At 43.8% G+C, this 27,960-nt stretch overlaps 1 protein-coding gene across 1 annotated transcript in view; it reads left to right on the plus strand.

Moving 5' to 3' along the window:
• LOC144798738 (cytochrome P450 2J2-like) overlaps nt 1–27,960 on the plus strand; it is a 488,232-nt gene that overhangs the window by 146,482 nt on the left and 313,790 nt on the right. Inside the window, exons 3-4 of the mRNA XM_078669759.1 lie at nt 8,736–8,885; nt 19,420–19,580. Of these exons, the coding sequence (XP_078525885.1) occupies nt 8,736–8,885; nt 19,420–19,580 (311 nt within the window). The remainder of the gene's footprint in view (nt 1–8,735; nt 8,886–19,419; nt 19,581–27,960) is intronic.

Below are 27,960 nucleotides of genomic sequence, written 5' to 3' on the forward strand. Positions count from 1 at the left end.
ATAAAAGCGTTGAATATAGAAGGGGGTTTGGTAGATAGCATTGTTTACATTTTAAACGTTGGCATAGGCACGTACAGTTTCATAGTAAACGGTCCACCCCGCATCTCGTAAGAACATGTTTTCCGAGCACGAAAGTATAAGAACGTTTTTAATAACTAAGTGAGTTTGTTGTGTATTTATCAACCATTAAGACAGTGGATGCCAGCTAATGGATACAGTTAGTTGAGGTATCTCTTGTTAACTTCACATGTAATAAAGTTGAGTCTTGATAGCCTGTTTTCACCGTATAGCATGTTTTGATAATGTTTGAAACAAATAACTTAAAAAGCAATGGTTAGAAAATTGTATGCTCAGAGACTATTGTTTGTTATTTTCAGATGGATCCCTGATGAAGGTGGTCTAACCACCGAAATGCATTGGATATATAGCATTTTTTGGATGAAATTTGAATATTGATGAAATCAGCATGTAACGACTTTGAAGTTCAATGAAATAAAATTGAACATAAACAATCAGAGGATACATTTTTGATTTATAAAACGAGCTGGATTTTTTTGGTCAGCAAAACACCTGTGCCCAAGGGGAGAGTGGTATATGTGTATATAACTGCTACCAACCAATCATTGACTACGCTCCAGGCGGGAAGCGATACCTTGGAGCACGGTAAAAAAGACTTTCACATTAGGATAATTATCGAGGCAGTGCCCAACTATAGACTTTAGTATAATATGCACACAATGTCATTTCAGCATATCTTGCCCAATGACCGCCATACCTGTATGTTCGTCAACGTGACATATTCATAATAAACATACTTAGGATTGCAAACATCAACATAAACAATGGACTACACATTACTTTAAAGTGAAAGGCTATCAGCAATATTAATCGGGGCAACTTGCGTATTATAATGGTTCTTACACAAAAGAAAAGAAAAAATGGGGTGTTAATATACACACAGTGTCCCTAAATAAAGTTCTAGCGATTATAGTTCCATTCCATTCACAGCTCATTTGAGATGTCATGTGTGATGTCATGAGTGATGTAACTGACCATGTTATGAATGATGTAATGTCTGAGGTCATTAGCAGTACAATGCGGGGGCTTAAGTTGTAGTTAGCTCAGGTAACTATAACTGCTGAATTTCACTGGTTGTGTATGAGTGAAATCTGAGTCTAACGATACTGTCCCTGTAATCTTTGTTTTTTTCAGCAAATTTCTAGTTTTTTTTAACGTTAATTAAGATGCATATCACAATGGATGGTGGGGGGTTGGAAGCAGGGCCTGGCATTGTGCTGCCCCTACCCAAGCTTGCTGCTCCTGCTTTCCCTCCTCCTAGCCATCCATTGTCCAAGTCCATGTCCCTGCTCCCTTATTACAGCCCTGTGTGGCCGTTGTTCTGCCACTGGCCTTCCCGCCGTCTCTGAACAGTTAGCTTGCTGCCTCATCCACCTCCTCCCTATCCTCTGTTGTCTGAATCCATGGACTAGCCTCCTCCCTCCTGCCATGCATGGTCTGATGTGCTGCCACTGCCCTCAATTTAGCATGATGCACCAGTCCACTCCTCCTGCCCTCCATTGCCCAGTTCTATGCCCCATCATTGACCTCCTGCTTAGCCTCTGTGCTTAGCTTGCTTCCCCTATTCTCCTTCTCCCTTCCCTCCGATGTCAGTGTGCATGCCCCTGCTCCATTCTTTTTGCCCACCATGTGCCATGGGCCTGCCACTCCTATCTACTCTGCGTGTTCTGTTGAGCTGCCACTCTCCTCCCACCTGCGTAGCATTGTCAAATGACTGTAACCTGTCCCTGCCATCTCCACCCTGCCTCTCCACATTCCATGCCCCTATCCCTTTCCTCCTGTCCTCCATGGTCCATTTTACTGCCACACCCTTCTGCCCTCCCTGGGGTGTTGTGATGCAGCTGCTCCTCCTGCCTGACCCACGTGGTCTGTTGTGAGCCCCCTTTCCCTGAACTCTCTTGTCTGTGCCCAGGTCCTGATCCTCCCTATTATCCATGATCCTTTGTGCATGCCCAGGCACCCTCCTTCTTGCCCATCATAGCCATTGTGCTGCCACTAACCCTCCCGCTTGTCATGCATGGTCTTCTGTGCTGCCATGGCCCCTCCCACTTTCCCTGTTTAGTCAGCCAGCTGCCCCTGACCCACTCTCACCTTCTCTCCATGGTCTGTGTGTATGCCATTATAGTCTCACTGTTGCTCTCCATGGCGGGTCTTGCTTCTAGTGCCCATCCTACCTGACCTCCATGGTCATCTTGCTGTTCCTGCCCTGCCCCCTTGTCCCCAGCCCTCTGTTTCCATGTGCAGACCCTTATTCCCTCCCTCCTGGCTTGTCTGTTCTATTGTAATGCCCCTGATCTGTCCCTTCTGCCCTTTATTGTCCGTTATGCTACAGCTTTCTCTCCTGTCTGTCCATTATGGTCAGCTAGCTACCACTGCCTCTTTCCCCTCTGTTCTCTGTTGTCCATGTGCATGGTCCTGTCCCCTCCCTATTGCTTTCTATGGATTGTTGTGCTGAACTCCAGTCTCGCTTGCCCTGTGTGGTGTATTGTGCTGCTGCAAAACCTGATGTCTGCCCTGTAGGGTCAGTTTGGTACACCTCTCCATGTCCCTCCTGTCCTCTGTTATCCGAGTCGATGTCCCTACCCCAATTCCTCCTGCCTTCCATGATCCAATGTACCTTACTTCCTAACATTTTGTACTTAGTCGAGGGAAATGTTGAAAAAAACTGGGGTATTGATTTTCCCCTTTGACTTACATTGAACAAGAGGAGATTGTAGACAGGAGACAGATCAAATAAAGCCCATTTTGTCTCAAAAACATTGGACGTTTCCTGGCTGAATCGGGTCTGTTGGCATGTATGGTTGTACTACCACTGCCTCTTCCTTCTGCCCACAATAGTCTATTATATTGCCACAGCCTCTCTTGCCAGTCCTGTATTGTTGGTTTATTGCCCCTGCCCCCCTTTCCACTGACCTCCATAGTCTGTTGTGCTGCCACTGCCCTTCCTGCCTGCCCAATGTGGTCAAATTGTTGCCTCTGCACCAAATTTTCAGAGTCCGAGCCCCTGGCCTCTGCCTCTCAACAGTATCCTAATGAACAACTAGATTGCTAACATTCTATATTTATTACATAAGTGTAGAGCGTGTGATGTCATCTTGATGTAATCAAAACTGTAATACCTAGAGCATTTCCTTTAGAAATTACATATATGAGAGGGTCTTATTTGCATCAAAATTATGGTTAGTGCTCTAAAATACGAAAATGAGGACATCTTTTCTGAGTTTTCAAATAGCGACAAAGCACTTTTAAATTATTTGTTATCTTTGTTTTTTTTATCCAGTTGACCACTTGATTAAATGTTGCACTTAGGGGAGAGGATGTGTGTTACTTCCAGAGCTGCAGACTTTGCAACTGGGGAACTAGGTTGGAGTTTCTGCTTCAGCTCGACATTCTGTGATTCTTGTCAAATCACTTAATCTCCCCATGTCTACAACCAAAATGAATTTGTTCTTGTGTGATGTAGCCAATGCTCATGTAAAGCACTCCAATACCTGACAAGTTTGCACTGTATAAAACTGCAAAAACACAAAAAATAAAAACGGTTTTGCACACTTCTGTCATTGGGCTACATGTGGGCTACATCTGGGTGATATTTGTGCTACATTTGGGCTCTTTTGTCTCTGGTGGCCATCTTGGGAGATTTATTTGTTATGAAGTTTCCTAATTTCCTCATTTACTGCAGTCTCCTCACTAGGAAATGATTTCAGTTGTTTACTTTGATTCCATCAAGAAGGTATTCAGATATGTCACACATTTGCCATAAATTCTGAATGATAGCACTCTAGTTGCTCATTAGATCACTGTAGTAAAGCTACTGCTCACCACGGAAGTCTGCTGCTGGTATTAAAAGTGCATGTTTCAGCCCGCATGTCAGAATTTTTTAATGAAATAGAAGAGGATTTGAGAAGTCACTCAAAATGTGCCCTCATTTTTCTTTCTTCAGCACTAATCATGTTTTCTATGGCAAAATTAACTCCCTCATTGTGTTCCTTTTTAAATTAAATGTTTTAAGTGTTACCAGTTTATTCCAATCAAGATGGCTTCAGATGTGCCATACTTTTGTCATAAGTAAGACAGTAAGCGCTCTAGTTGTTCTTAAGAACACTCTGGGACATTCCGTCATTGAGCTGTACTTGGGCTACATCTGGGTGATATTTGTGATATCACCCAGATGGTGGTCATCTGGGTAGACTTATTTGTTATGAAGTTTCCTAATTTCCTCATTTATTACAGTCTCCTCAGTGGGAAATAATTTCCGTTTTTTACTTTGATTCCATCAAGAAGGCATTCAGATGTGTCACACGTTTGCCTGACAAGTTTGCACTATATAATACTGCAAAAACACAAAAAATAAAAAGTGTTTTGCACACTTCTGTCATTGGGCTACATCTGGGTGATATTTGTGCTACATTTGTGCTCTTTTGTCTCTGGTGGCCATCTTGGGAGATTTATTTGTTATGAAGTTTCCTAATTTCCTCAATTACTGCAGTCTCCTCAGTAGGAAATGCTTTCAGTTTTTTTACTTTGATTCCATCAAGAAGGTATTCAGATATGTCACACATTTGCCATAAAGTCAGAATGTTAGCACTCTAGTTGCTTATTAGATCACTGTAGTAAAGCAACTGCTCACCAGGGAAGTCTGCTTCTGGTATTGAAAGTGCATGTTTCAGTCTGCATGTCAGAATTTTATTTTATGAAATAGAAGAGGATTTGAGAAGTCACTCAAAATGTGCCCTAATTTTTCTTTCTGCATCACTAATCCTACTTTCTATGGCAAAATGAACCCCCTCATTTTGTTCCTTTTTAAATTAAATGTTTTAAGAGTTACCACTTTATTCCAATCAAGATGGCTTCAGGTGTGCAATATGTTTGTCATAAGTAGGACTGTTAGCGCTCTAGTTGTTCTTTAGAACACTCTGGGAAGCTGCAGTAGAACACAAAGGAATCAACTAACAGTCTCTGCCTGGATGTACATGTTTTACTGAGAATGTCAAACTTCATTCTCACATGACTGAGAAAGATAATGTGAATTTACAGAAAATATGCTCTCAGTTTAGCTTATAGATCACCTTCCGAACCTGTGTGGGAAAAGCATGAGAAAATAGTTATAGCAGAAGGCTTTTTCACATGGTAAAATGACCTTAGAACACACCCCAATTCCTAAAATGAGTATGGTACCATCAACAAATGATTTATAATGTAACTAAAGTCTTAAAACTTTCTATTAACTGCAATGTTTTTTAATGAGGTGATATCATGTATATTGGTCCCAAGGTGGCTGCCGGCACTTCTTGGATGAAGTGCTGACAGCCAATTAGATCTCACGATGAGATGTGTGGTTAGGCTCCGACCAGAGATATATATTTCTTTTTCCATTAATATTTAAAAAACTACTGGATGGATTTACACCATTTAACAAAAAGGGCTTTTTCTGAACCAAGGGCCACCTTTTTGCCAAATTTGGTGTAATTCCTTTCAGCAGTTCGGGCTGTAGCCGTGTCTAAAGTTTCCTATGGAAAATTGCATAGGGAAACACATTTTGGAACCCCCCTTTTTTCTCAGCCCCCCTTGACGAATCACCCCAAAACTTTCAATATAGGAGCTGACCGGAGCGGGCCATAAGTTTTGAAAAATCCGTGAAGATTCGTCAATCTGCTTCAAAGTTAGTGGGAATAGAATGTTGTGATTTTCCTATGCTAACTAGGTCCTAACTATAACTACCTACTGGCGACCGCCAGTAGGTAATATACATATATGTATATATATATCAGGCTCGGTGGGGATTTGTCCATCAGAAGGACCGCACTCAGACAACAAGTAGGTAGTTATAGTTAGGACCTAGTTACCATAGGAAAATCGCAGCATTCTATTCCCATTAACTTTGGCTTCCGTGCTTCATTAATATTTAGCCCCCGGGTGGGCCAATTCCCGGGGGCAATATTTGTATTGTAATGGGGGGCCAAAGGGGCCCCCCAGCCCCGGGGACCACCACCCCCTGGGCTTTTAACACATATTTAACACAAAAATAAAAAAAATCTGTTTAGGGGGGCTTGAACCCCCACACGCCCCGGGGACAGCCACCTCCCCGGGGCTCTTAATATTAAAAGTGGGGGTCCGTGACGAACCCCCAAGCCCAGGGGACCACCACCCGAGGCGTTGTGAATGGTGAGAGGGGGGCCCCCCTCCTGGAGCCCTGTCATGGCCCTGGGGACCGCCACCCCCTAGGGCCGGCTCCTGCAGTGTCCCGGGGTCCCCACCCCGGGACACTGCTGTCTGCTACGGCAGGGTGGGAGCCTTGCGCTCCCGCCCTGCCATAGCAAACTCTGCTTTGGTTTTTGGACGAGAGAGCAGGAAACCTGATCTCTCTTCCAAAAACCAAAGCAGGTTGCTTTTCCACACGGTGAGCTGCATCTTAGCAGCTCCCCGTGTGGAAAAGCAATGCTAGCTCCCGTAGGAGGTGGGGAGCCGGCGGGACCGTGGGGGGATTGGGGACTCCTCCGTGGTCCCTAATTGATAGGGCCAGCCCACGCGGCCCCCCTCCACCATTATAATTTTTTTTTTTTTAAAGGGAAGGCCGGCCACGGGGGATGTGGTCCCCGGGGCCATAAATGGCCTGAGGAGGGGGGCCACGGAGCCCCCCTCCAAATACATTAAATTAAAAAAAATGGCCATGTCCCGGGGGATGAGATCCCCGGGGCCGATTTAATCCAAATTTTAAAAAACGGAAATAAAATAGGGATCAGGCCCTGGGGATGGGGTCCCCGGGGCTTAAAAATTAGGAAAAGAAGGGGAGCCACACAGCCCCCTTCTAAAATAAATTAATAAAAAAAGACCGGCATCACGCCGGAGGCCCCACCCCCTCCCTGCAGCACTCTGCAAATGCGCCCCCTGGCGTGTTTGCTGATGGGGAACTAATTCCCCTTGAATACTGGGGGTCCATGGGGCCAACTAGCCCACCAGGAACCTCCAGTATGCGCCAGGGAGATGCGTTGCAGAGAGGTGTTCTGAGGCCCCGCCCCTATTTACCCCTCTCTGCAACGCAGCTCTGTTGCGCTTAATGGAGGTACCTGGTGGGCTAGTTCCACCCAAGGACCCTCAGGATTCAAGGGGAGTTAATCCCCCAACTTAAAGTGCGCCATGGGGCACGTTTGCACAGTGGTGAAAGGAGGGGCGGGCCTGAGGTGACATGTGTGCAAACATGCCCTGTGGCGCATTTTAAGTTGGGGAATTAATTCCTCATCAATCCTGAGGGTCCCTGGGAGCCAACTAGCCCATCAGGTACCTCCAGTATGTGCCACGGAGCTGCGTTGCAGAGTGTTGTAAAAAGGGGCGTGGCCTCTGAACACCTCTCTGCAACCCAGCTCTCTGGCACATACTGAAGGTACCTGGTGGGCTAGTTGCCCCCCAGGGACCCTCAGGATTGAAGAGGAATTAATTCCCCAAATTATAAAGCGCCACAGGGCGTGTTTGCAGACATATCACCTCAGGCCCCGCCCCCTTCCTTCACCATTGTGCAAACGCGCCCCCTGGCGAGTTGCAAGTAGGGGGAATTAATTCTCTTTCAATAATGAGGCTCCCTAATCATTTGTAGGGCACTGTTGATCCTTATCACAGCTTCTGGTCTATTTTTCATTTATTGTTTATGAGGATTCAGGAGCCATTTTGACTCTGTCATATCTCTGGATATTGATTCCCAGGCATTACATTACTAGTTATTGGCTACGTAGAACAGGCACTTAACTTTATCCAAAAGCCCGGGAGATGACCTACCATAGAGTCAGTTACTCTGCATATGGAGAAACTGCAAGTGGAGGAATGACTATTTCAGAGAGAAATACGTACATCCCAAATAAGAAACTCCTGGCAAGTGGTTACTCCAGGAAATTGGTTAAATGAGCCTGGTCCTGCCCAAGAGAACATTTACTGGAAAACTCAGATGGCTTGATGGATTAGGGAGGAGTCTGAGTAATGGCATCAGAACCATCCGTCCTCTTTAGAGTGGACAGTCTCATGTTCTTTTTCTGTCATTAACTGCCAGGTATGGGGACCGGCATTAACATTTTGTTTTTCATAAACAAGCCCCTGCTTTGTGAGTCTGTAGCAAATTGAATTCCCCTCAATCATGATTTTAATAGGGACTGGCACTACCATTTGTTATAGGCTTGTTTTGCTTCAAAATCTCTGTCCTGAAGATAACCAATAGACAATAAATGGTTGACACGACCTTGACATTACCAGCAGTTAAACCAGCTAATTATTGTCTATATTATGCGGAGTGGATGCTTACAGTGAATTGTGTAAAACCATGTTTTCTTGTTGTTCTGGTCTCTTGCTTTCTTTGAACGTGCACTTATTTTCCTATATTTTATCACTCGAGCACCGAACATCTCTTGCACAGAACGTCACGAAGCAAATAAGACATACCTATACATGTAAAATATGTTTGACTAGTTACTTTTAATATACCATTGCATCGCCTTATTTTCTTCCCTTATTTAGTAGCTTGACATTTATATTTCTTGTTACAACACGTGTGTAGTTGATTGTTTTTTAAATCCTCAAATGTACAAAATACACCACTAATAGCCATTGTTGCTTTCATATGTACAAACCATATACATATATATATATGCCATAATGCAATATTTGTTATCCAGGGTTGATTAATTCTAATGGGCATTCCTGGAAACAACAGAGGAGATTTGCTTTATCAACCTTGAGGAACTTTGGAATGGGTAAAAACAGCCTGGAAGAACGAATCAACGAGGAGATCAGATACCTAAGTGAAGTAATAGAAGAACAGAAAGGTGAGTATACACATGAACAGGACACTTGGGTTAGTAAACCGTATAATCTTAAACTGCATAACTTAGTTTTCCTACTTTTCACTTCACTTTAATTGCTATTTGTCATGCGCATCTACCAGCAATCATCTCCATAGATTTTACAGGAAACAGAGCTTGGCCAGAGGATTAACATTCCAATTTCTAGTGAGAAGGTAATTGGGTGTGGTAAAGTTGCACCCAGAATTACTGATACTAGCAGGAAAAATCAACTGCGGGATCCACAGGTTCACTCAATTACAAGTCTTGAATGGATCTTGATGAAATGGTAATACCAGGTTTTTCTGCACTCCGATTTCCTCACACATACCCAGAAATACCACATAGACAGAAAATGATATAAAACAACAGGAAATAGGTCATTCCTGATGCCAAATTCATTCAGTTGTGCAACACAATAGGCCTTTCATTGCCTCATTGAACCCTTTGAGGTGCACACTCTGAGAGAAGATTGCTCCTGACTGGCATCTTCATGCAGTAAACCTACTGACAGGCATCATGTAAATTTACAATTGTATGAAATAGTTTTTTTTTCTAAGGGGTTTAGAACCCATTTCAAGAAATAACCACAGGCTTTGTCAGGATGAACCACACATGTCTATAAATGAAACTGCGCTTAACCTTCTGATAGCTTGACACAAGCCAGTTGGACTTAACTTAGAGGCAATGTGTAAAGTATTTTTGCAACACTCTAGCAATAATAAATTGAAAACACAGCACACGAACAATCCCGAACCAGTTTAGAAACAAAGAGAATACAGGGACCAGGTTTGTCCTGGGTGAAAGTTTATCTTTGCACTTAAAAACTTATAGGGGGGAAAAGTCCTTGTCGACAGGGATATCTATGGGCCAGGCTGGAGGCTGGATCCGTATAGGGGTTCATCGACGGTGGCCAGCTGCAAAGCAGGACCTCTGTGGGGCATCAGTCCGTTGGGAAGCTCAAGGTTTTCTACGTCTATGGTGGGAAAGGTTCGAGCAGGCAAAGTCTGAAGTTTGGGCCCGGGAAAGTGTTGCTGACGGTGGGTTGTTGGTCGATTTTGTTTGCGGGAAAATCCTCTATTTCAGACTTAAAAACGTCTGTGCAGGTATTTATTTAGCAAAACAGATTCCCTTTATATTTTTCATTTTAAAAGTATGTATTTCGAAGGATGCAACAATTCTATGGACAAAACAGATGCCTTCTGTGATCTTTCAAGCGCAATTTCAGTATAGTATGCTGGCATAATCCCCCTTAAGAAAGATTTTCCAGCTTGGATCCCAAGAAGGTCTACTCTATGTTGAATTGTTTGTGTTTTAAACCCGGCAAAGGCATGTCCACCAGCTTAGAAGTAGTACATGATCCACAGTATCAGAATCTACACATGATCTGGTATAACATAACTCAGAGTAACCTTCCAGTCTCGCACTTAAGACCTTGCAACGTCCCTCAGTTCATAAAATACTGTTCAATAAGTCCAGGTTTTTTAATAACGCATTTTTTATTGAGTTTGCCTCAATTATACAAACAGAAAAGATACAAGGAAAGACAAAAGAAAAAAAGGTAATAAACCTTGTCCACCCACCACAGTACAACATGACAATCATTATGGTAATATTCCACAATCAAACCAGAGAATCAAAGCATTTGTTAATTCTGTCTGCATATTACTTTCTATTTCGGAGTTATCTACTCATAAATGTCCTCATCCACTGTGGCATTCACAGGCCCAATTGGATCCATTACAGTGCACTGATGCAGCGACCATGTTTTCCAAATTGTGTAATATTTTTGTGGACACACTTTGGCAGTATATATAGGTTTTACCATGCTCATGCATTGGTCAAGTCCACTCCTCCATTTCTCAGCTGAAGGAGAGTCTGCCTTCTTCCACCGGCGAGCAGTTTCTCTTTTTGCCACCAGGATGGCCAACTACAATAATTCCATCTTTTATCTGTTAGTGTCTAGATCTGTGTTTATATTTGAAATGGTGAGTTTGGGTTCTGCTGGTAAGTTCCAACCCAACAAGGCCAGGACTTCCTCCAGTTAGAGGCTGATTACAATGCATCCCATATCTGTGCAAGAGGCCCCAACATGAGAGGTACATCAGGGAGGCCACTCCACCAATCTTTCATAGTTTGTGTTGTGTAAGGTTTATTCTATTCAAGTAGTTAAGTTGGATCAATTGGTACTTCAACACAATGCCTGATTGGTGAGAGAACACCCTAGCTTCCCTCCAGTTCTTATCAGAAAGAAGGCCCAAATCCGGTTCACAATCCTGACACAGTGTGTGAAAAGAGTTGGCAGGGTTGATTACTAGAGACCGAAACACTTGCTTAATCTAACTCTTCTGACAGTAGTTTCATCTGTAGGAGCATAAACACAGGGAGATCGTCCTCTCCCGAGATATAGGGAGTAATCACATGTCATAATTGCAAGAACCAGAAGAATTGGCTACGGTGTAAATTATAATGTTCTTGAAAGGACTTTAACACCGTTTTTGGCATAAACCTGTACTGGTCCAGCCGGACTAAGAAAAATATTACTTTTGAAAGTTGGTTTGCAAGGTCCTTCTCAGCTAATTTGACATAACAAGAAAGGACGGGGGAATTGCCTGCATCTATCGCTCTAACCTTCTTGTCACGGAAATTCTGGCGGATACCTCTGACTCCTGTGAATACCTTGCTCTCTCAATTTGCAATAATTCCACCCTAATTTGCAACATCCACATTTTTTACCAGCCCCAGGCATGAACAACTCCTTCACTGACCTCCTCTTGGAAATCCTCACAGCAAAGAGTTCCTCCAGTGCTAATAACATCTTCCTCAGTGACTTCAACTTACACTGGAATGACCTCAAGGATCCTCATGTCAACGCCATTAAAGACCTCATGACCGATCAAGCACTGACACAATCTTGTTTACTCCCAACCCACTCGAAAGGAGCCACTCTTGACTGGATCATTGCTAAGGAAAAAACCGTCAAGCTTATCTCAATAGACCCCTGTGACTTGTCCGACCACCACGCCATTGCCTTCCTACTTCCAGGCTCCCTCAAGACAAGAGCCCCCCAGCCGGTGCTTCCTAAACGATGGGCCAGAGACACCAAGAACCTTGACCACAAGGAACTCGGGGCTAGGTGCAAATATGACCTCCCCCCTCCCCCGCATATCACAACGGTCAATGACCTCAACGGTCCCAACTCTGCTACTATGTCCAACATTCTGGATGACCTGGCCCCTCTAAAACTAAAAAGAACTCAAATTAAAGATAGAAACCCCTGGTTCACTGGATTTCTCAACATTGAGAGGTGACCCCTCCGACAAGCCGAAAGAAATTGGAGACAGCACCCCTCTGCCGCTCACTTAAAACTTCTCCGCCAGGCCAGAAATACATACAACTAGAACATCCTCAACTCAAAAAAAGAATTCTTCAGAGCGGAACTGGGGAACGCTCAGAACAGGCCCAGCAAACTCTTCGAACTGGTCAAACACCAATCCAACAAATTGGCCAAAACATCAAAAGAAAACCCCAAGTCTCTAATTTCATCTGAGGAATTCTCGCTTTTTGCGGACAAAATTTAAAGCTTAGGTAACGAACTTAGTTCCGCCCCATTCTCTCTAACCCCCCTGACCTGCCTCCTCCACCCACGCCACCCCAACAGGCCTCACCCAAGAACCAAGCACAGTGGACCAACTTCACACTCTATGACGAGGATTCTGTCTCAAAAATCCTATCTACCTTAAAGCCGAAAAACCACTTCAACGCCCCGCTCCCCTCCAAATGCCTAGCTACTGTCGCCCAATCCATTATCCCTAGCTGGACCACGATAATTAATGCCTCCCTCCAGCAGGGATCAATTCCTGACTCCCTGAAAGTGGGCCAAGTCTTCCCCATTTTGAAAAAGCCATCTCTGGATCCAGCCTCACCTGACAATTTCAGACCTATTTCCAACATCCCTCTCTTAGCCAAAGTGCTGGAGAAATGAGTGCAGCTGCAGCTTAGTCATCACATCAATAACTTTCACCTGCTCGATGACTTCCAATCTGGATTCAGGCCAGGACACAGCACTGAAACCACCATGCTCCACATCATCAATGATGCCCTCCAAGCCCTTGACCAAGGCAAAACCTGTCTCCTAATCCTCCTAGACCTATCCTCTGCCTTCGACACGGTCAACCATGGAAAACTTCTCGAACGTCTAAAACTTAGGATGGGACTAGATGGTACCGTCCTTGAATGGCTTCGCTCCTTCCTCCAAAACCGATCTCAAAGATTCCTAGTCAACGGCATCTTGTCCGCTCCCTCTTCGGTCACAGTAGGAGTCCCTCAAGGCTTAACGCTGTCCCCCACCCTCTTCAACCTTTATCTAGAACCACTTTCCAAAGTCCTCCGCACCGCAAATATCTCCTACCATATGTACGCTGATGACACGCAGATCTACATCAAAATCTCATCTCTTGAGGAGGTTCTCTCCCTGAATGAGTCCCTGAAGCAGCCCGTCCAACGGCTCGCCTCCAATCAACTCAAACTTAACGCAAAGAAAACGAAATTTCTTCTCATTTCCCCTCCTAAAACCGACCCTGAAACTCAGACTTGGATTAAAGCCATCACAGCCTTAAACTGTCCGCCGACCATTGTGAACTCGGCCAAATCGCTGGGAATAACCTTGGACTGCAACTTGAACATGCGAAACCACATCATCTCGATGGCCAAATCTGCCAGATTCTACCTGAGCTATCTATGGACACTGAAACCCATCCTGGACGCTCCCGACCTAAAAATGGCAGTCCAAGCACTAGTCATTTCTAGACTGGAATATGGTTGCTCCACCCTCTCTGGCTTGCCGAAGATCTCGCTAGCACCATTAAAAGCTTGCCTCAATGCGGCCGCCAGACTACTCACCGGCACTAGGAAATTTGATCACATTTCCCCACACTTGAAAATGCTGAACGGGCTTCCTCTCGAGGCCAGAATGCAGCTTAAGCTGGCATGCATCACGCACAAGGCCTTATACTCGAACTCCCCTGCATACCTGTCACAGAAACTTGTGTTATCGGGCGGAATCTGAAACTCACGGTCCGCCAGAGACCTCCTACTCCAGCCTGCACGCTTTCGGAAAAAGAAAACGTATAATCGGGCATTCACTGGGGCTGCGCCAAGAATATGGAACTCCTTCCCACCCGCCAACAGAAGAATCCCCTCTGTTGCACGTTTCAAAAAGGATGCCAAATCCTTCCTCATGAGTAAATTCCTTGTTTAAACCCTGTCCCATAACCCCACAGAGACTATTGCCCCCTTTCGTTGACCTTTCGCCGCACCGTGAAACCGGGGGCCTACTTTCAGCAGCTATAATGTTAACCATACTTGTATCCTTCCTCCCTCCGCTGTCCTATGCTATTGTAATGCTAACTGTACCTTGTGTTCCTTGCATCCCCTTGTACTCCCATGATTCCCTTCCTATTGTACAACTCCTTGACTATGTAAAGCGCTCTGATACCCTAACGTGTCAAGTTTGCGCTCTATAAAACACAAAAATAAATAATAAAAAAAGGCGATTTGGTGGTAGGACGAGCTGAGGTTTGGGTGTGGTCCTGTTTGTGAATAATAACTATCTCAGCCATACGCAAGACCAGTGGTAATTGGCCTATCTGTAATGATTCCTTTATCACGTCCCCAAGTGAATCCAAGACTTTGGGGCGTAGATCTTGCAAAACTCTCCTAGTAGTCTATTAGAACCTGGCTCTTTGCCCAACTGAAACTGGCTGTGAGCCTCCAATAGCTCCGCGATACTAAGATCATCTTTCAAGAGTCCTTTCTCTGCTTCTGACAATCTCTGTAGGAGGAGGATGAGCAGAAAATACTTTACGGGTCCCAGCAGCCTTTTATTTTGGTTATATAATTTAGCATAATAATATGCAAATCATTGACACTTCTCTGTGTTCTCCTTGATTATTGAGCCATCATCATAAGTAGGATATGTAATCTATTCGCAAAGTTTTACTGCCCTTGTCACACTATTGATAAATGTAGCTTGGCATCGTAAGCCAAGCTCTCTGTGTGTTATCCGTCAATACCTAGCTCTACGGTAGAGTGATAAGATTAGCTCCGTGTACTTCTGCATCCCTTTGTGTCTATGAATTAGGTATTAAAAATGTAGCCTAGATAGCAAAATATTTTATGAGCTTCCACATAAAATGTAAAACCGCTTTCTTGTGGCTGAATAGTACACCATACATCAGATAAGCCTAGTTTAACCATGTGCCAATCACCCCACGAAACCACTGGACCCTCCGGTTAACAATCTAACAATCGGTTAACAATCTCTAAGAAGTTGGATGTTAGTGGTTGTGGTTTGTATATGTTAATCAAGGACAGTGATTCCCATTTAAAAGGCCCATGGCACCTATATATCTGTCTAAATCATGGCAAACCTGCGTGCCTTGAAGGACACATTGTTGCAAATGAATATGGGTGTTCTGCTTGAGGCACTTGTAAACGCCTGAATGAAACACCTGTGAAAAACCCATTTGTGCAAGGAATGGACACTTATTGCCCATAAGATGTGTTTCTTGCAGAAAAAGTAGGTCTGAGTTTAGTATTTTGGTTGCGTTGAGAAGTTCAGTTCTTTTGAGCACATCTAGCAGACCATTTACCTTCCATGTTTTATATTTGTATCTGATCCTCACAGGGTTTACATTTGGGGTTAGCCATTAGGGGAAGACCTAGGTGCATATTGATGTATATGTTTCTGAGCTGCAGGACTCAATTTTTCAAAGGTTTGCAAGGAAGCAGGACAACATTTCAAATGGCAAAACAAAACCCATGCCCGACCCTACACCTCATAAACATGAATCATCTGTCACAGGACAGAAAAAAGATTGATGGCAACTCTGCAATCGAAGCATCTTACCTTGGCCTTTTCATATCTCAACTATTACCCAAAGAAAACTCAAGAACAACAAAAAAAGGAAAAAAAGTAACATTCAAAGAAAAGGGGTGGTTGTCCCTCAAGAGGGATATCACCTTATGGCCCATAGTCACTTATTCCCTATCACCAGGCACCCACCAGTATGCACCTCTGACATTGTTTCCGGTGGTTGTAGCACTAGTCAGGATAAAGGGTTCATTTTGGTGAGAGGATTATTGCAAGTAGCGAAGGTGGACAATTAAGAGTTATATGGACGATAATTCAGAAGATGGGGTAGTCTCTCTTCCTCCGTGATCCAGCATTCTCCACCTTCTTCTATTCGTATCGCTGGCGAGGTGGAATATTTGCCAATTTGTGTACAGACGGTCAAGATCAATTTCTGTTTCTGGAGTAAACATGAGTTTTTTTTTTACTATTGGACTCTTAGAATGGGAAGTGGGTCATCATCAAACAGTGATTATTTGTGTGGCCAGATGTCTTGTCTTTCTTCTACCCACTCCCATACTGCATCCAGGGTCTTGAAGAAGAATGTCCATGGCTGGTAAAAAATTGGTAAGTTTGCTGGGTAGAGGAGCATATATCAGATATTCAGCGATCTAAGTTTCCTCTTGCCTCCGCAAACAATTTGCACTGTTGTTGCACTAGTTTAAGTGTAATCCGGAAAGACCATAATTTTTTGAGAATCATACAATGATGGTTCCGAGCAAAGTGGAGGATCTCCTCTCTGTCCATGTAATTAAGGAAAAAGGTAATCATGGAGCAAGAGGGAGTGCATGGCGGTCTTTGTATGAGTGCTCTATGTAAATGCTCAATGATGAAGCACAAGGAAAGTGTCTCTCGAGGCAGTAGTGACCTCATCCATTCGTCTAAGAACTAGACGTCACATAGGTAATTCATACAGGCTCATTCTTCCATACCCTCTGCTCGTGCCACCAGATTTATAAATGTTGCTGGTAGTTTGGAGATTGTGTTTTGTAGTTTCTTCTAGTTCTGAGGCACAACCCCCAGCCTCATAATACAATCTACTGTTGGTCTCAGGTCCAGTCTCAATGCCATGACATATTCCCCTACAGCGCCAATAGTAGGCTCCCTGAGCTGATTGATGGCTTGAAGATATATGGCAGTGTCAGATGTGACTGCCACATCCACACCCACACCAGAGTCTACGGAGTCTCTGCTTGATGTAGGTGGTTTTGTGCTTGATTTCAGCCCACTGGGTGGGTTTATTTATCTAATGTGCCTTGTTTTCCAGCTGTTGGTTGTTTGTGATGTAGGACGTATGATTGGAGGTGTACTCCAAGAATTCTGATAATATTGGAAGCCAACTGCCACTGAACAATCTCTTCCTCTGAGCAAAGTAATGCCAACCCGCCAACCTGCATCAATTCAACTAAGGTGCCACGAACAGTCAGTGAACATGGCGAGGAACAATTAAGTGGAATCTGGGATCAGCCATGAAGTATTTTTATATAGGCAACACCTAGATTCCAGCTGTTATTTAAGTCTGCTTTCTCAGTTCCTATGGGGGGTGAAAATTCCCTGTATCCAATCTAGCCATCCAGATTACCCATTAACCCTTTACCCACCTCTTCAGAAAGGGGGTCCTTAATTTAAAATGTTTATTTCACTGCTTCCACCCCAATGTTCTAGAATGACCAGTCCATCAGGACGGTGTAGGCCCACCTCAAGAGAGTCCACCACCTTCAGGTCACCCACTTCAGCATGGTGGTGGGCCAAACTGTCTCTTAGGAAAAGGAGGGGCAGGACCTCTTTCCTCCTCCACTCAAATCTAAGTTGGAATCAAGCTCAGAGGATGGGTGGGACAGTTCCCAGGCTGCAAACTACTTGACTGGGTGCACTGAAAAGTCTCAAAGCTGTGTGTTACTGAGCTTTCTCCACACCTCACAACTCCGTTTCCCCCAAAAGTCACTATTTAGGGTCTGCAAACGGGCTACATGGAGAGCAGGCCTCTACTTTCCGTGAGCTCACCTTGTTAAGGAGGCTCTATCACACACTTCAGACCCCTCGAGAACATGGCAGGAAACCAGACACTGGATCCATCTTTATCCAATAGTATCACAAAAGTGCTTGCCGCTTCTTCCCTCGACAGTCGAAGCGCTGGTCTCGGCTGCCGTTCTGGGCCTTTAAGCGGACCACGAGGATCGCTTCGAGCTCATCAACCCACCCCAGCCTCGTAGTCTCACAGTCTGCCTGTCCCGACAAAAGGAGATTGCTGGGGCTAGTTGCATCAGGTCCTTGTCTCTATCTTTGGAGCTTCTTCTTCGCCATCTGCGCCTCACCACTTTCCGGCTAGGTCTCCCGCGTCTTGGGACAACTTTGGCCGGGGAGCAAGAGTGCCTAGTCCAGACTTTAAATGATATTGTGGAACTTGTGTGACAAAGCTCATCTAGCTCACATCTGCTTTTGAAAATGGCTGAGCTAAGAGCCCCAATTGGGGAGGGAAGAAGGGGAGCAGCACCGACCACTTACACCAGGTTTGTGTGAAAAAGGTTGCTATATTGAAACAGGTGCACATTACAAACAACAACCTGGGCCTTTGCCTTACAAAGCTACAAACCTCTCTATACAAAGTTGTTCAAGTGTGTTAAGCTACCACCACCTCTAAATGTCCCCCCATAACAACTTAATTCTTTAACTGTGTACTTGCTCCAGAGCTGATCAACTGCAACAGATACCCTAAATCTCCCTTCATTGTTTTCTACAACTATTAACCTCTAGCTAACTAACCTTCCTACATGATCTTTTGACCTCCTGGCTCCTCTAGGCGTGAACTTGACTACCCATACCCTTCCAGCCTTAATTGCCGCTGTCAACAGCAATACACTTCAGTAAACCATTGCAACTTCTCACCTACTGCCTTTGCACCTGCTTCAAAGCAAAAACTAGACATAGTTAACCCCCCCCTTGCACACCTTTTCCAAAGTCTACCAAATAAGGGTGGGACATGTAAGAAAAAACACTCCCCCCAAGCCCTAATTCAAAGGGACAGGTGGGTGGGCCAAAACAGAACCTAACAGTTACCAGTCACCATGTCACCTAGACAAAATGGTGGCTGGTCACCTCAAAATGCCTGGCTGTATACCCCTTGGACTACATACATAGCCCAAAAATCGTCCAAAAACCTGGGCAGTTGTCCAACTGCTCCACTTCCTAAAATACATGAGAGCACAGCTCGCTATGGTCGGCTTCCCCCCAATTCTCCATAAGACCACTGGTTTGGCACAAAAGCTCTGGAACCTCCTGAGAAGATATGTGCATGAAATGGATTTGGAACGTCCATGTATAATGTTGTGCAAGAATCACTTGGAGATGTCTGTTTTTTCTTGTACCTTATTGCTCCTCAGACCACAAGGAGAAGAGGTCTTCCTAGCCAGGCAGCAGACGTTAACCCCCTTGGTACCCCATCAAGAAAAGGCCACCAGGGGACATCTTAGCATAAAATTCCATCAGACGTCACCCTGTTCCAGTTAAAGTAACACATCACACCAAATATCAACATACTTTTCATTATCATTGACATTGTAAAGAGTTACCTATATTTTGACCACCACATTTTTGTGTTTCATTTAGGTCAGCCATTTGACCCTCACTTTCATATCAACAGCAGTGTTTCAAATGTTATCTGTGCCATCAGTTTCGGTGATCGATTTGACTATCAGGACCCAGAGTTTCAGAGTTTACTTCGTTCATTAGATGAGGTTTTAAAGCTGCAAATCAGCGTTTCATCCCAGGTAAGCTGCTGTCATATTTAGCTTATGTATGTATTCTTTTTAACACTTTTTGTTATTCTGCATCATTATGATGAATACAGTTCGCATGTTTGTTTAGGAAACTGGGCTAAAATACTGTAGAAGCACTTATCTACCTGAAGGGTAGCTTCAAACAAATGCTTTACACGGAAAGCTATGGATTGGGCAGAAGAAGTGCTAAAGCACCATATAATATGATCTAGAGATTCCAAGTAGGCCAACGAATCCTCAAAATTGTGAATTATCATTACTAGAAAAAAAAGGCACATTGTGGTGAGGAGTTTAGATTTTAGTGACTGAGTTCTCATTTCAGATTTGGCACTTGAGCACAAACAAATCAGGTGATTCATTGAAAAATCATGCAATCGGCCTCAGTTTGTACAGTACTGACTGTACAGTGCACTATTCCAGATTCATTTTCCGATGACTTCCTAGTTTCTATATTCCAGTGTCATGTAAAATACTTAATTTTCATAATGCTCAACCTTTAGCAAAATCTTCCCCTTCTAAGCGCTCCTCTGCATCCTAGATGTAGCTCCACACTACATCAATGCCTATTTCAAAGTAAATGAAAAACGTGGGTTGCGCAAAGCTGCAGAAGTTTCAAACTCTTAATAGGAGGTTTCAGATGGTAGATAAGAAAGGTTACACAATTCAGTCAGTGATTATGGAACATTCTAGTCCTTTGTTATGGAGAGCCACGACTGATTCCCCCAAACATTATAGTCTCTTTCTGAAAAAAAGAAGTCAGTGGTTCTCCTCTCTGCCAGCTGAATCAAAAAAGTGTTAAAGATTTTCAGAAAAGGAGACAGCAATGACACATATGAGCATAATACCAACCTTTCCCTTCTACAAGACCACTATTATAAAGGCCTTGTGCAGGATTCCAAGGCAGTCTGCTCTGCTGAGACAAATTTAAAAGCAGGAGCTCCACAGATATAACTGTGACATTCTGGATGGCTTCAGATGTCTAGATACATTAAATGCAACACGTGTCTTGCTGCAAAAGGTAGACAGTGTTTACCATGAAGGTTAAAGTATCCACCAGGATATGTAAGCTATCGGTATCGGAGGTGATACCTGGCACTACCACAGCAGTTCATGTTGCATTTCTAAGTTTTGATTATGGTTCTCTTTCCACCTCTCCTAACTTAGAGCAAACTCTTTGACCTTTAAACAGATGTCTGTTTGCTGATGGTGGTTTCAGTTCATTACAGACCAGGTATTTGTTTTTCAGACCCTTACCAGAATCCTAAATCATTACTAAGTTACTCATGCAAGCTGTGGTTCATGTCCAATTTATTAACATGCATATTACTTTCTCCCAGCAGAAGCGTAGGTTGAATCCAGGACATTTCCAAGTTGTATCAAATTTCCCTATACCCTACCCAATTACTTAAAAGTGGTTGTGATGGAAAAGCAGCAGTGCTTTGTGGATTATATGTAGTATCCTGGTTGTTTCCATTCCCTGCATGTCTGAGCTGATATCTGGAATGCTGAGAGTGAATGATGAAATAGAATGTTGATGTGTACATGGAGCAGGAGCTAAGGGATCGGACAGTTGGCTGGAAAATTAAGCTCTGACAGGACCTACCTGTTGTTGCTGTAGCCCAAGGGCCTAACTTGAAATAAAAATCATTCCACTTACCCTAGTGACCTCAGAATCATGTTAGAACATCCTGCCCTCCAACCTCAACATTGTGGCAAATAGTTGTTAAGGACCTGCTTGAAAATGCACCGAGACTCTGGTTGTAATTGGAGCAGTTTCTGTCCCAGGAGGGTTGTCATGATAAGGACGTTGGCCCGGTGACCATGGAGACTATTTTGGGGCCGTCCAACCTCCAGTCCTGGAATGACTGGAATCTATATCCACTTGTGGTGTAAATGCCCTAAAAGAGCCAAGTAGCGTTAGAGATCTAGCAAACGCTTAGAGATGGAATCAGACAGAAACATTACAATTATGTGGGGGGATTTAGGAAGACTAAGCACCGCCTAAAAATAAACTTCTGTTCTGTATTACGGGATTGGCTTTTGTCAGATGGAAAATAGTGGGATTGTGGGGTGGGAAAACAACAGTGAAAGTTGATGATTGGCTTGTAGATAAGGACTGGTGTAGCATCATTGGAAAAGAAATGTATATGAGCATGGGATGTTTGCAGAAGTATCAACAAAACTGGACAAAATGGTGTGAAATAGACAACCTGGAATAACACATTGTATATTATCATACAGTATTAGTTCATAAGGGTCATGGAATATGGGATGTAAATACACAGTGGCTTCTGAGAAGCACATAGGCAGACTGCTCTGTACCAGTTGATGTCATGATTTATCAAAATAAATTGCCATTGATGCTCAATCAGATGTCCTATATTTCACAATATCATATTGATCATGCATGGACCATTGTGTAAGGTGGTAATGAGATCTTTCCCTTTTTTTATGATGACTCTACGTTGTGTATTATACTATGTGTATCATTTAAAAAACATAACAATACAAAATTACCGTTAACCAGGCGAGGTTGATCAGTCCCTGGCTGTTTTTATGTGCTGCTCCATGTCTCACAATATGTACCTGGTGTAGCAAATGCCTATAATTTTACAACAAATTTAGCCTCTAAATCTTTAAAGTTAACACACTGTTTTTTTTGTCATTGACGATAAGCTCCAGCAGAACTGAAACCTATGGGATTGTACAATAGCAGCAGAAAATGCATAATTTGACTGTAAGTCTGCTTAAACGAGAAATCTCCTCCATTTCACAATACAATGCCAGTACGGCTACGGTTTTTGTTTGTTCTCAAACTGCAACCCAAATCCATTATTGTTGCTGTGCTGGTAGTGTGAGTGTGGTGGTGGTGGAGTTCATGGTTTCATTTGTAATAGTGCTATTGTAACTGTCTGTGCATAGACCAGTTCACTAATTGCTTGCATCTGAATTATCTGTCTCTTCGTTTCATGCAGCACAGTTCTGTTGAGGATTCATCTTTTGTATTTTTTTGTATTTAAGAAGCTTATCATCTGAATTGGGAACATAAAAAATACAGTTCAGATCTGTAGCATGGATCCACCTCAGCGGCACATCTTGGCATTTAAGTATGTCCTCAGTATGCTGCTTACCAGAGCTTCAAAGTTCTTCCTGTTTCTGAATTATCTTCCGAGTACTATCTGGTCACTTAGAACATCACCCCCCAAAAAAGTTTGGCTCATAGAAGTGTGTTACTGCTGCCTCTGCCTTTGTAGCGTATTCAAAAGACATTGCAATGCAGAAAAGCCACCTTTTTAGTCACATTCGTCTGCCATGGCAATGTCTTTAAGGTATTTGTATTGTTCAAACCAGATAGGGTAAAACAAATACAGACCCACATTCCATACAGTCAAAAACTCATGTTTATGATCATAGTGGCAAAGCCCTTTTGCTTTTTTTCAATGTTTGGTGAAAGCTTCTGGTCTTCAAAGGATGCCTGTATTCCACATAAACTGTGTTGCATATGCCTATTATCCCATCAGTCTTTCTTTTCTTTTTGGTAATCTTACAAGGTCAGATTCATTTAGTTTTCAAAGTATTTATCAGTTGACATTGCTCACAGAATATTAGTTCCATTTTTATTTATGACAAATCTTGCAAACGTTGAAGCTCAATTTCATCAAGAGGCTGACAGCCCTAAGAGACTGTATATTCAGCATAGCAATAGGTGCATGTTGAGTGGTTGCCGAAATGCCCTCATGCACTGATTTCAAGAGCCCAGTATGTGGTGGAGTACAATAATAGTCTTTAGTAACAAGATAGTCCACATGTTCATTGTTAAGGGAATAGTGTATAGGTGGCTAAGCCCAAAGGTACATATGCATCTTTTGAGCACATTATTCCACAAACCAAGGGTAGAGTGACTATAGAAAGGTTTGTGGTGTTTGGTAACTGTAATTGTGGACAAATAGTCTGCCAAAATTCTACAAATTTGATGACTTTCACCGAACATTTTGAACAGATTCTTGTTTTTACAACTAATTACTATTGTATGAATGGGCCAAATCATGTTGTCAGGATTGTTTTATTTTCTTCATGGAAAGATTAAACATGTGACTTGTTTTGTTTTTACACAATTTAAGATTGAGCAGTGGATAAAGGGGTAACCAGACTTCCTGATGACAACCGAACAGCAGTGGTAGTGCCGTAGTGTGACCCTGAAGCCTTCTCCCCCACACACTTGCTAGTAAATGTACTGGCACAAGATATCTCGTTCTCTATCTCTCGCACACTAGCCCATACTCATAGACGCATATACACATATGATCACAAAGACACAGACAAACACATACCCTGTTATAAAATGGCACTCACAGGTGTGCAGAAACATGCAATCATTTCTGTCTCTCACAGCTTGTGACTATTCACACATAAGAACGTCTATATCCTGGGAGACTTGAGCATCTGGTTCAATCAACAAAAACTCCCAAACAAGATCATTCTGTTATGTTATGTTATGTTATAAAATATTTTATAGCATGCTCTATTACTCTCGAGTAGGGGGTGAGTGAGGAAAGCAGAAGAGGAAGGCAGTAAAAGCATTTAGGCAGATAGGTTAAACAGATGGGTTTTTAGGCCTTTCTTGAAATGGACAATATTCTGCGTTATGCGGAGGTGGAAATGAAGTGCATTGCAGGCTCTGGCTACCATAACAGATATAGATTGGCCTCCCAGCCTAGCATACTTGAATCTAGGAAGGGTCATCCTACATTGATTGGCAGATCTGAGGCAGCAGTTGGGAACATACATAGAGACGCGTTTTCTCAGGTACACTGGCCCAAGCTTGTGTGTCACTCTAAAAGAGAGAACCAACGCTTTAAACAAGATTCTCTGTGCCACCGGAAGCCAGTGGAGACTACGCAGGTGAGAGCAGACGCTAGACCTCCTAGAAATATTAAACAAGAGTCTAGCTACCGCATTTTGGACTACCTGGAGCCATTTGATCAAATAGGATGGTAAGCCAGTAAACAGGGCATTCGCGTAATCCAACCTGGATAAAATGAGGGCACGCGACACTGTCTCTTTGGCATCTCTTGGGAGAAGAGGAAAAAATCTGCGCAGGGCTTTAAGGGTTCCGAAACAGACACCTGTAAGTTTTTTGATATGTTCATCAAATTTTAAGTTATCTCCAAACCAAACACCCAGGTTCTTAGCTGGGCCACCCAGAGATTTGGGGCAGGGAATATCATGTGGCCATAGAAGATCTCTGAAGTTACCGGGGAAGGTTCCATAAAAGAGGACCTCAGATTTATCCTCGTTGCACTTTAGCTGTGCTAGTGCAAGCCAACGGAAAACAGAGGAGAGGCAGTGCCGAACAGCCGACGTATCCAAATTGTCACCTGGCCAGGTAAACAGAAGTTGGGTGTCGTCGGCCATAATTTTTGCCCCCAAATGTTCCGCCAAATTAATCAGAGGGGTCAGGTATACATTAAAAAGCAGGGGGCTAAGTGTAGACCCCTGCGGAACTCCCGTGGAGAGTATCCTAGGCAGAGATGCATGCGGTGGCATCCAGACCTGCTGCGTCCTGTTGGTCAAAAAAGGCCTCAGCCAATCTAGAGCCAGACCAGAGATGCCAATGGCAGACAGTCTGGAGAGGAGGAGCCCATGGGGCACCGTATCGAAGGCGGCAGAGAGATCCAACAAAATCAGAACTGCTCTGCCGCCTCCATCCAGGCATTCTTGGATAGCCTCCAATACCTTCATCAAAGCTGTCTCGGTGCTATAGGCTGCCCGGAACCCTGATTAAGCAGGGTGCAAGGCATGAGAAGTCTCCACGAAGTTGTCCAATTGACGAAAAGCCATCTTTTCACAGATTTTCGCCAGTGCTGGCAGCAAAGATATAGGCCGGTTTGACGGGGCGGCTGGGTCCATCTGGCTTTTTTTAGAAGCGGCAATAGTTTAGCCTGCTTCCAGCAAATCGGGACAATCGCAGTAGGAAAAGAGAGGTTAACAATCTGAGTGACCTCCCCGCATACTGTCTCGGCCATCCCCCCAAGCACCCGAGCCGGACATGGATCCGTTGGAGACCCGGACTTCAAGGACTTTAGTACTGCCAGGATATCTGCTTCTACAGAGGGAGAGAAAACCACAAACTGATCAGCAGATTTGGGCATAGGCAGGGAAGGCAGCATTACTGAGGACTTATGAGAATCGGAGACAGCGATCAGGTCCTCCTGAATCTTTGCAGTTTTCACATTTTTACTTATAATAAGATAAAATTGTCTATATAAATAAAATATTTTTGATACCTAAAACATGGGTAGTTATAAATTGTTTATGTAAATATTTAGGTCCACGGTTGTAATCAATTTCCTAAATGTTGTGTTCACACTCGATATTCATACCCTGATTAAGGAAATTTTGTCAGGGGTACCCCTATTCTTACACATGCATCCCAAAAAAATCTACACTTCTAACAACAAGCAATGACATACAAATCTGTCAGTTAATAAATTAAATGACTCTACTACTCCCATCAGATTTCAAAAGTAAAATACCCATACAAAAAACTTCACAAGAACATCTCAGAATTATGTGAACTGGAATGCACTTCTGTCAGGATTGTTAACTCCCAAATCCGCACCTGCATTGCAACTTGTCATAAAAGACAAAACCATGGAACCCTTCCATAATAACAAGTCATCCATCAGCTTCTTTTTTCAGGTCACTAAACCCATGATATCACCCTTTGACACAAAACCAATCCTGTTCGCCACCAAGCAACTTTTGCTGCAACATTTAAAGGAATTGCTGAAGGCGTGTGCCCTGGCTGCATGCCCTGCAGACCCTTGTCTGACTGAAGTTTTCATTCCACTCTCACTACTGCCACTAGTCCGGTCAGAATGATCAACAACAGCTCTATAAATGCAGGTGCCTTCTCCAAAGACCTCGAGACTGCCTACCTGAAATGAATTCGTAGAAACAAAACCTCAATTTCGCCAGCTACCAATCAATCTCCAATGAAGCATTTCTTGGCAAACCTGTCTAAAGAGCAATCTTCACCCAGCACCCTAGAAGAAAACCTCCAGAAGCCATACAGGATTCTTCCTGCCATTGTGACCAATTCTGCCTTGATTTTTATCTCCACTCTAGAACTGAGGTCATAAGATCTCAGCATTCAAGCAACTATCCCAGATTGGATCTCCTCCGACCTTTCCAGCAGATCAGGCACTACTGCATTTCCAGCATACTGTCCAACTCCTTTCCACACTGACTTTGGCATCCCACAGAAATCAATAATTCCTGTGCTCCTTTTGAGTGGATAACTCAATGCACCACAAGATTTCAGGTACATCAGTCTAGCCTGTTACAACTACACAGACTCATCCCAGATCATCCACAAGCTTGAAAATCTAATAGGCTATTAATAATTGCCGATCTGGGCAAGATAGCGGCTGACTGATCGCCGGTGAAGGGAGCTCACGGGCCCGACACCTACCTCAGAGAGAAATCCCCATCAATGTAACAATTGAAAATGCAACGAGAAGCAGAATAAAAAGAGAGGAGACATAGAAATGCAAAGGGCTGAGCACCTGTACCTGGCTGGGTGCAGTATCTCGGTGTGGTGGCTGGAACAACACGTCACCTATTTCATTGTGGATACAGTCGCGGGAGGATTTTTGTAGACCGCGAAGGAGCCCATAAAGGAGCAAGGAGGGGCAGTAGGGGGCCACAGCAATCATCGCGGAAAAGCAGAGGAAGGCGACCCAAAATCAGCTAAGGAACCTGCCAAGGAACGGGCTCCGGTTGTATGTGCTGGCCAGCGGATTGCCTCAAGAGACTGGGCTGGACAGCCCCTCATATCAGAGGTGTTAGACCTGGCATCTTTGGCGTGGTTCCCCTGACTTTGTGCCTCTACCTCCTGTACTTTGACGATGTGCTGGATTTCGTTTTTGCTGGTTTAGATGCTTTGGGCACTTTGCCACTGCTGATCAGTGTCAAAGTGCAAGTGTTCCCTAGGTAAATTGTTATTGTGATTGGTTATCCATGATTGCCATTTTTGTTTTACCAGTAGGCCTCTAGTAAAGTGCACTAAGTGTGCCAGGGTTGGTGATTCAAATGCTACTAGTGGGCCTGCAGCACTGATTGTGCCACCCACAGGAGTAGCCCTAAAATGGTGTCTCAGGCCTGCCACCGCAGTGCCTGTGTGCAGTTGCTAACTGCCATGCTGACCTGACCAGTGTCCACACTGGCCTGGCCTAACCCTTCCCTTTCTGTATACATTGAACACCCCTATGGAAGGTCCTAGGTACCCCCATGGGTAGGGTGCAGTGTATGTGAAAGGTAGAACATGTACTAGTGTGGGAGACATGCTCTGGTAGTGAATTACATC

Source organism: Lissotriton helveticus, chromosome 1_2, assembly GCF_964261635.1.
Source record: "Lissotriton helveticus chromosome 1_2, aLisHel1.1, whole genome shotgun sequence".
Classification (NCBI taxonomy): Eukaryota; Metazoa; Chordata; class Amphibia; order Caudata; family Salamandridae; genus Lissotriton; species Lissotriton helveticus.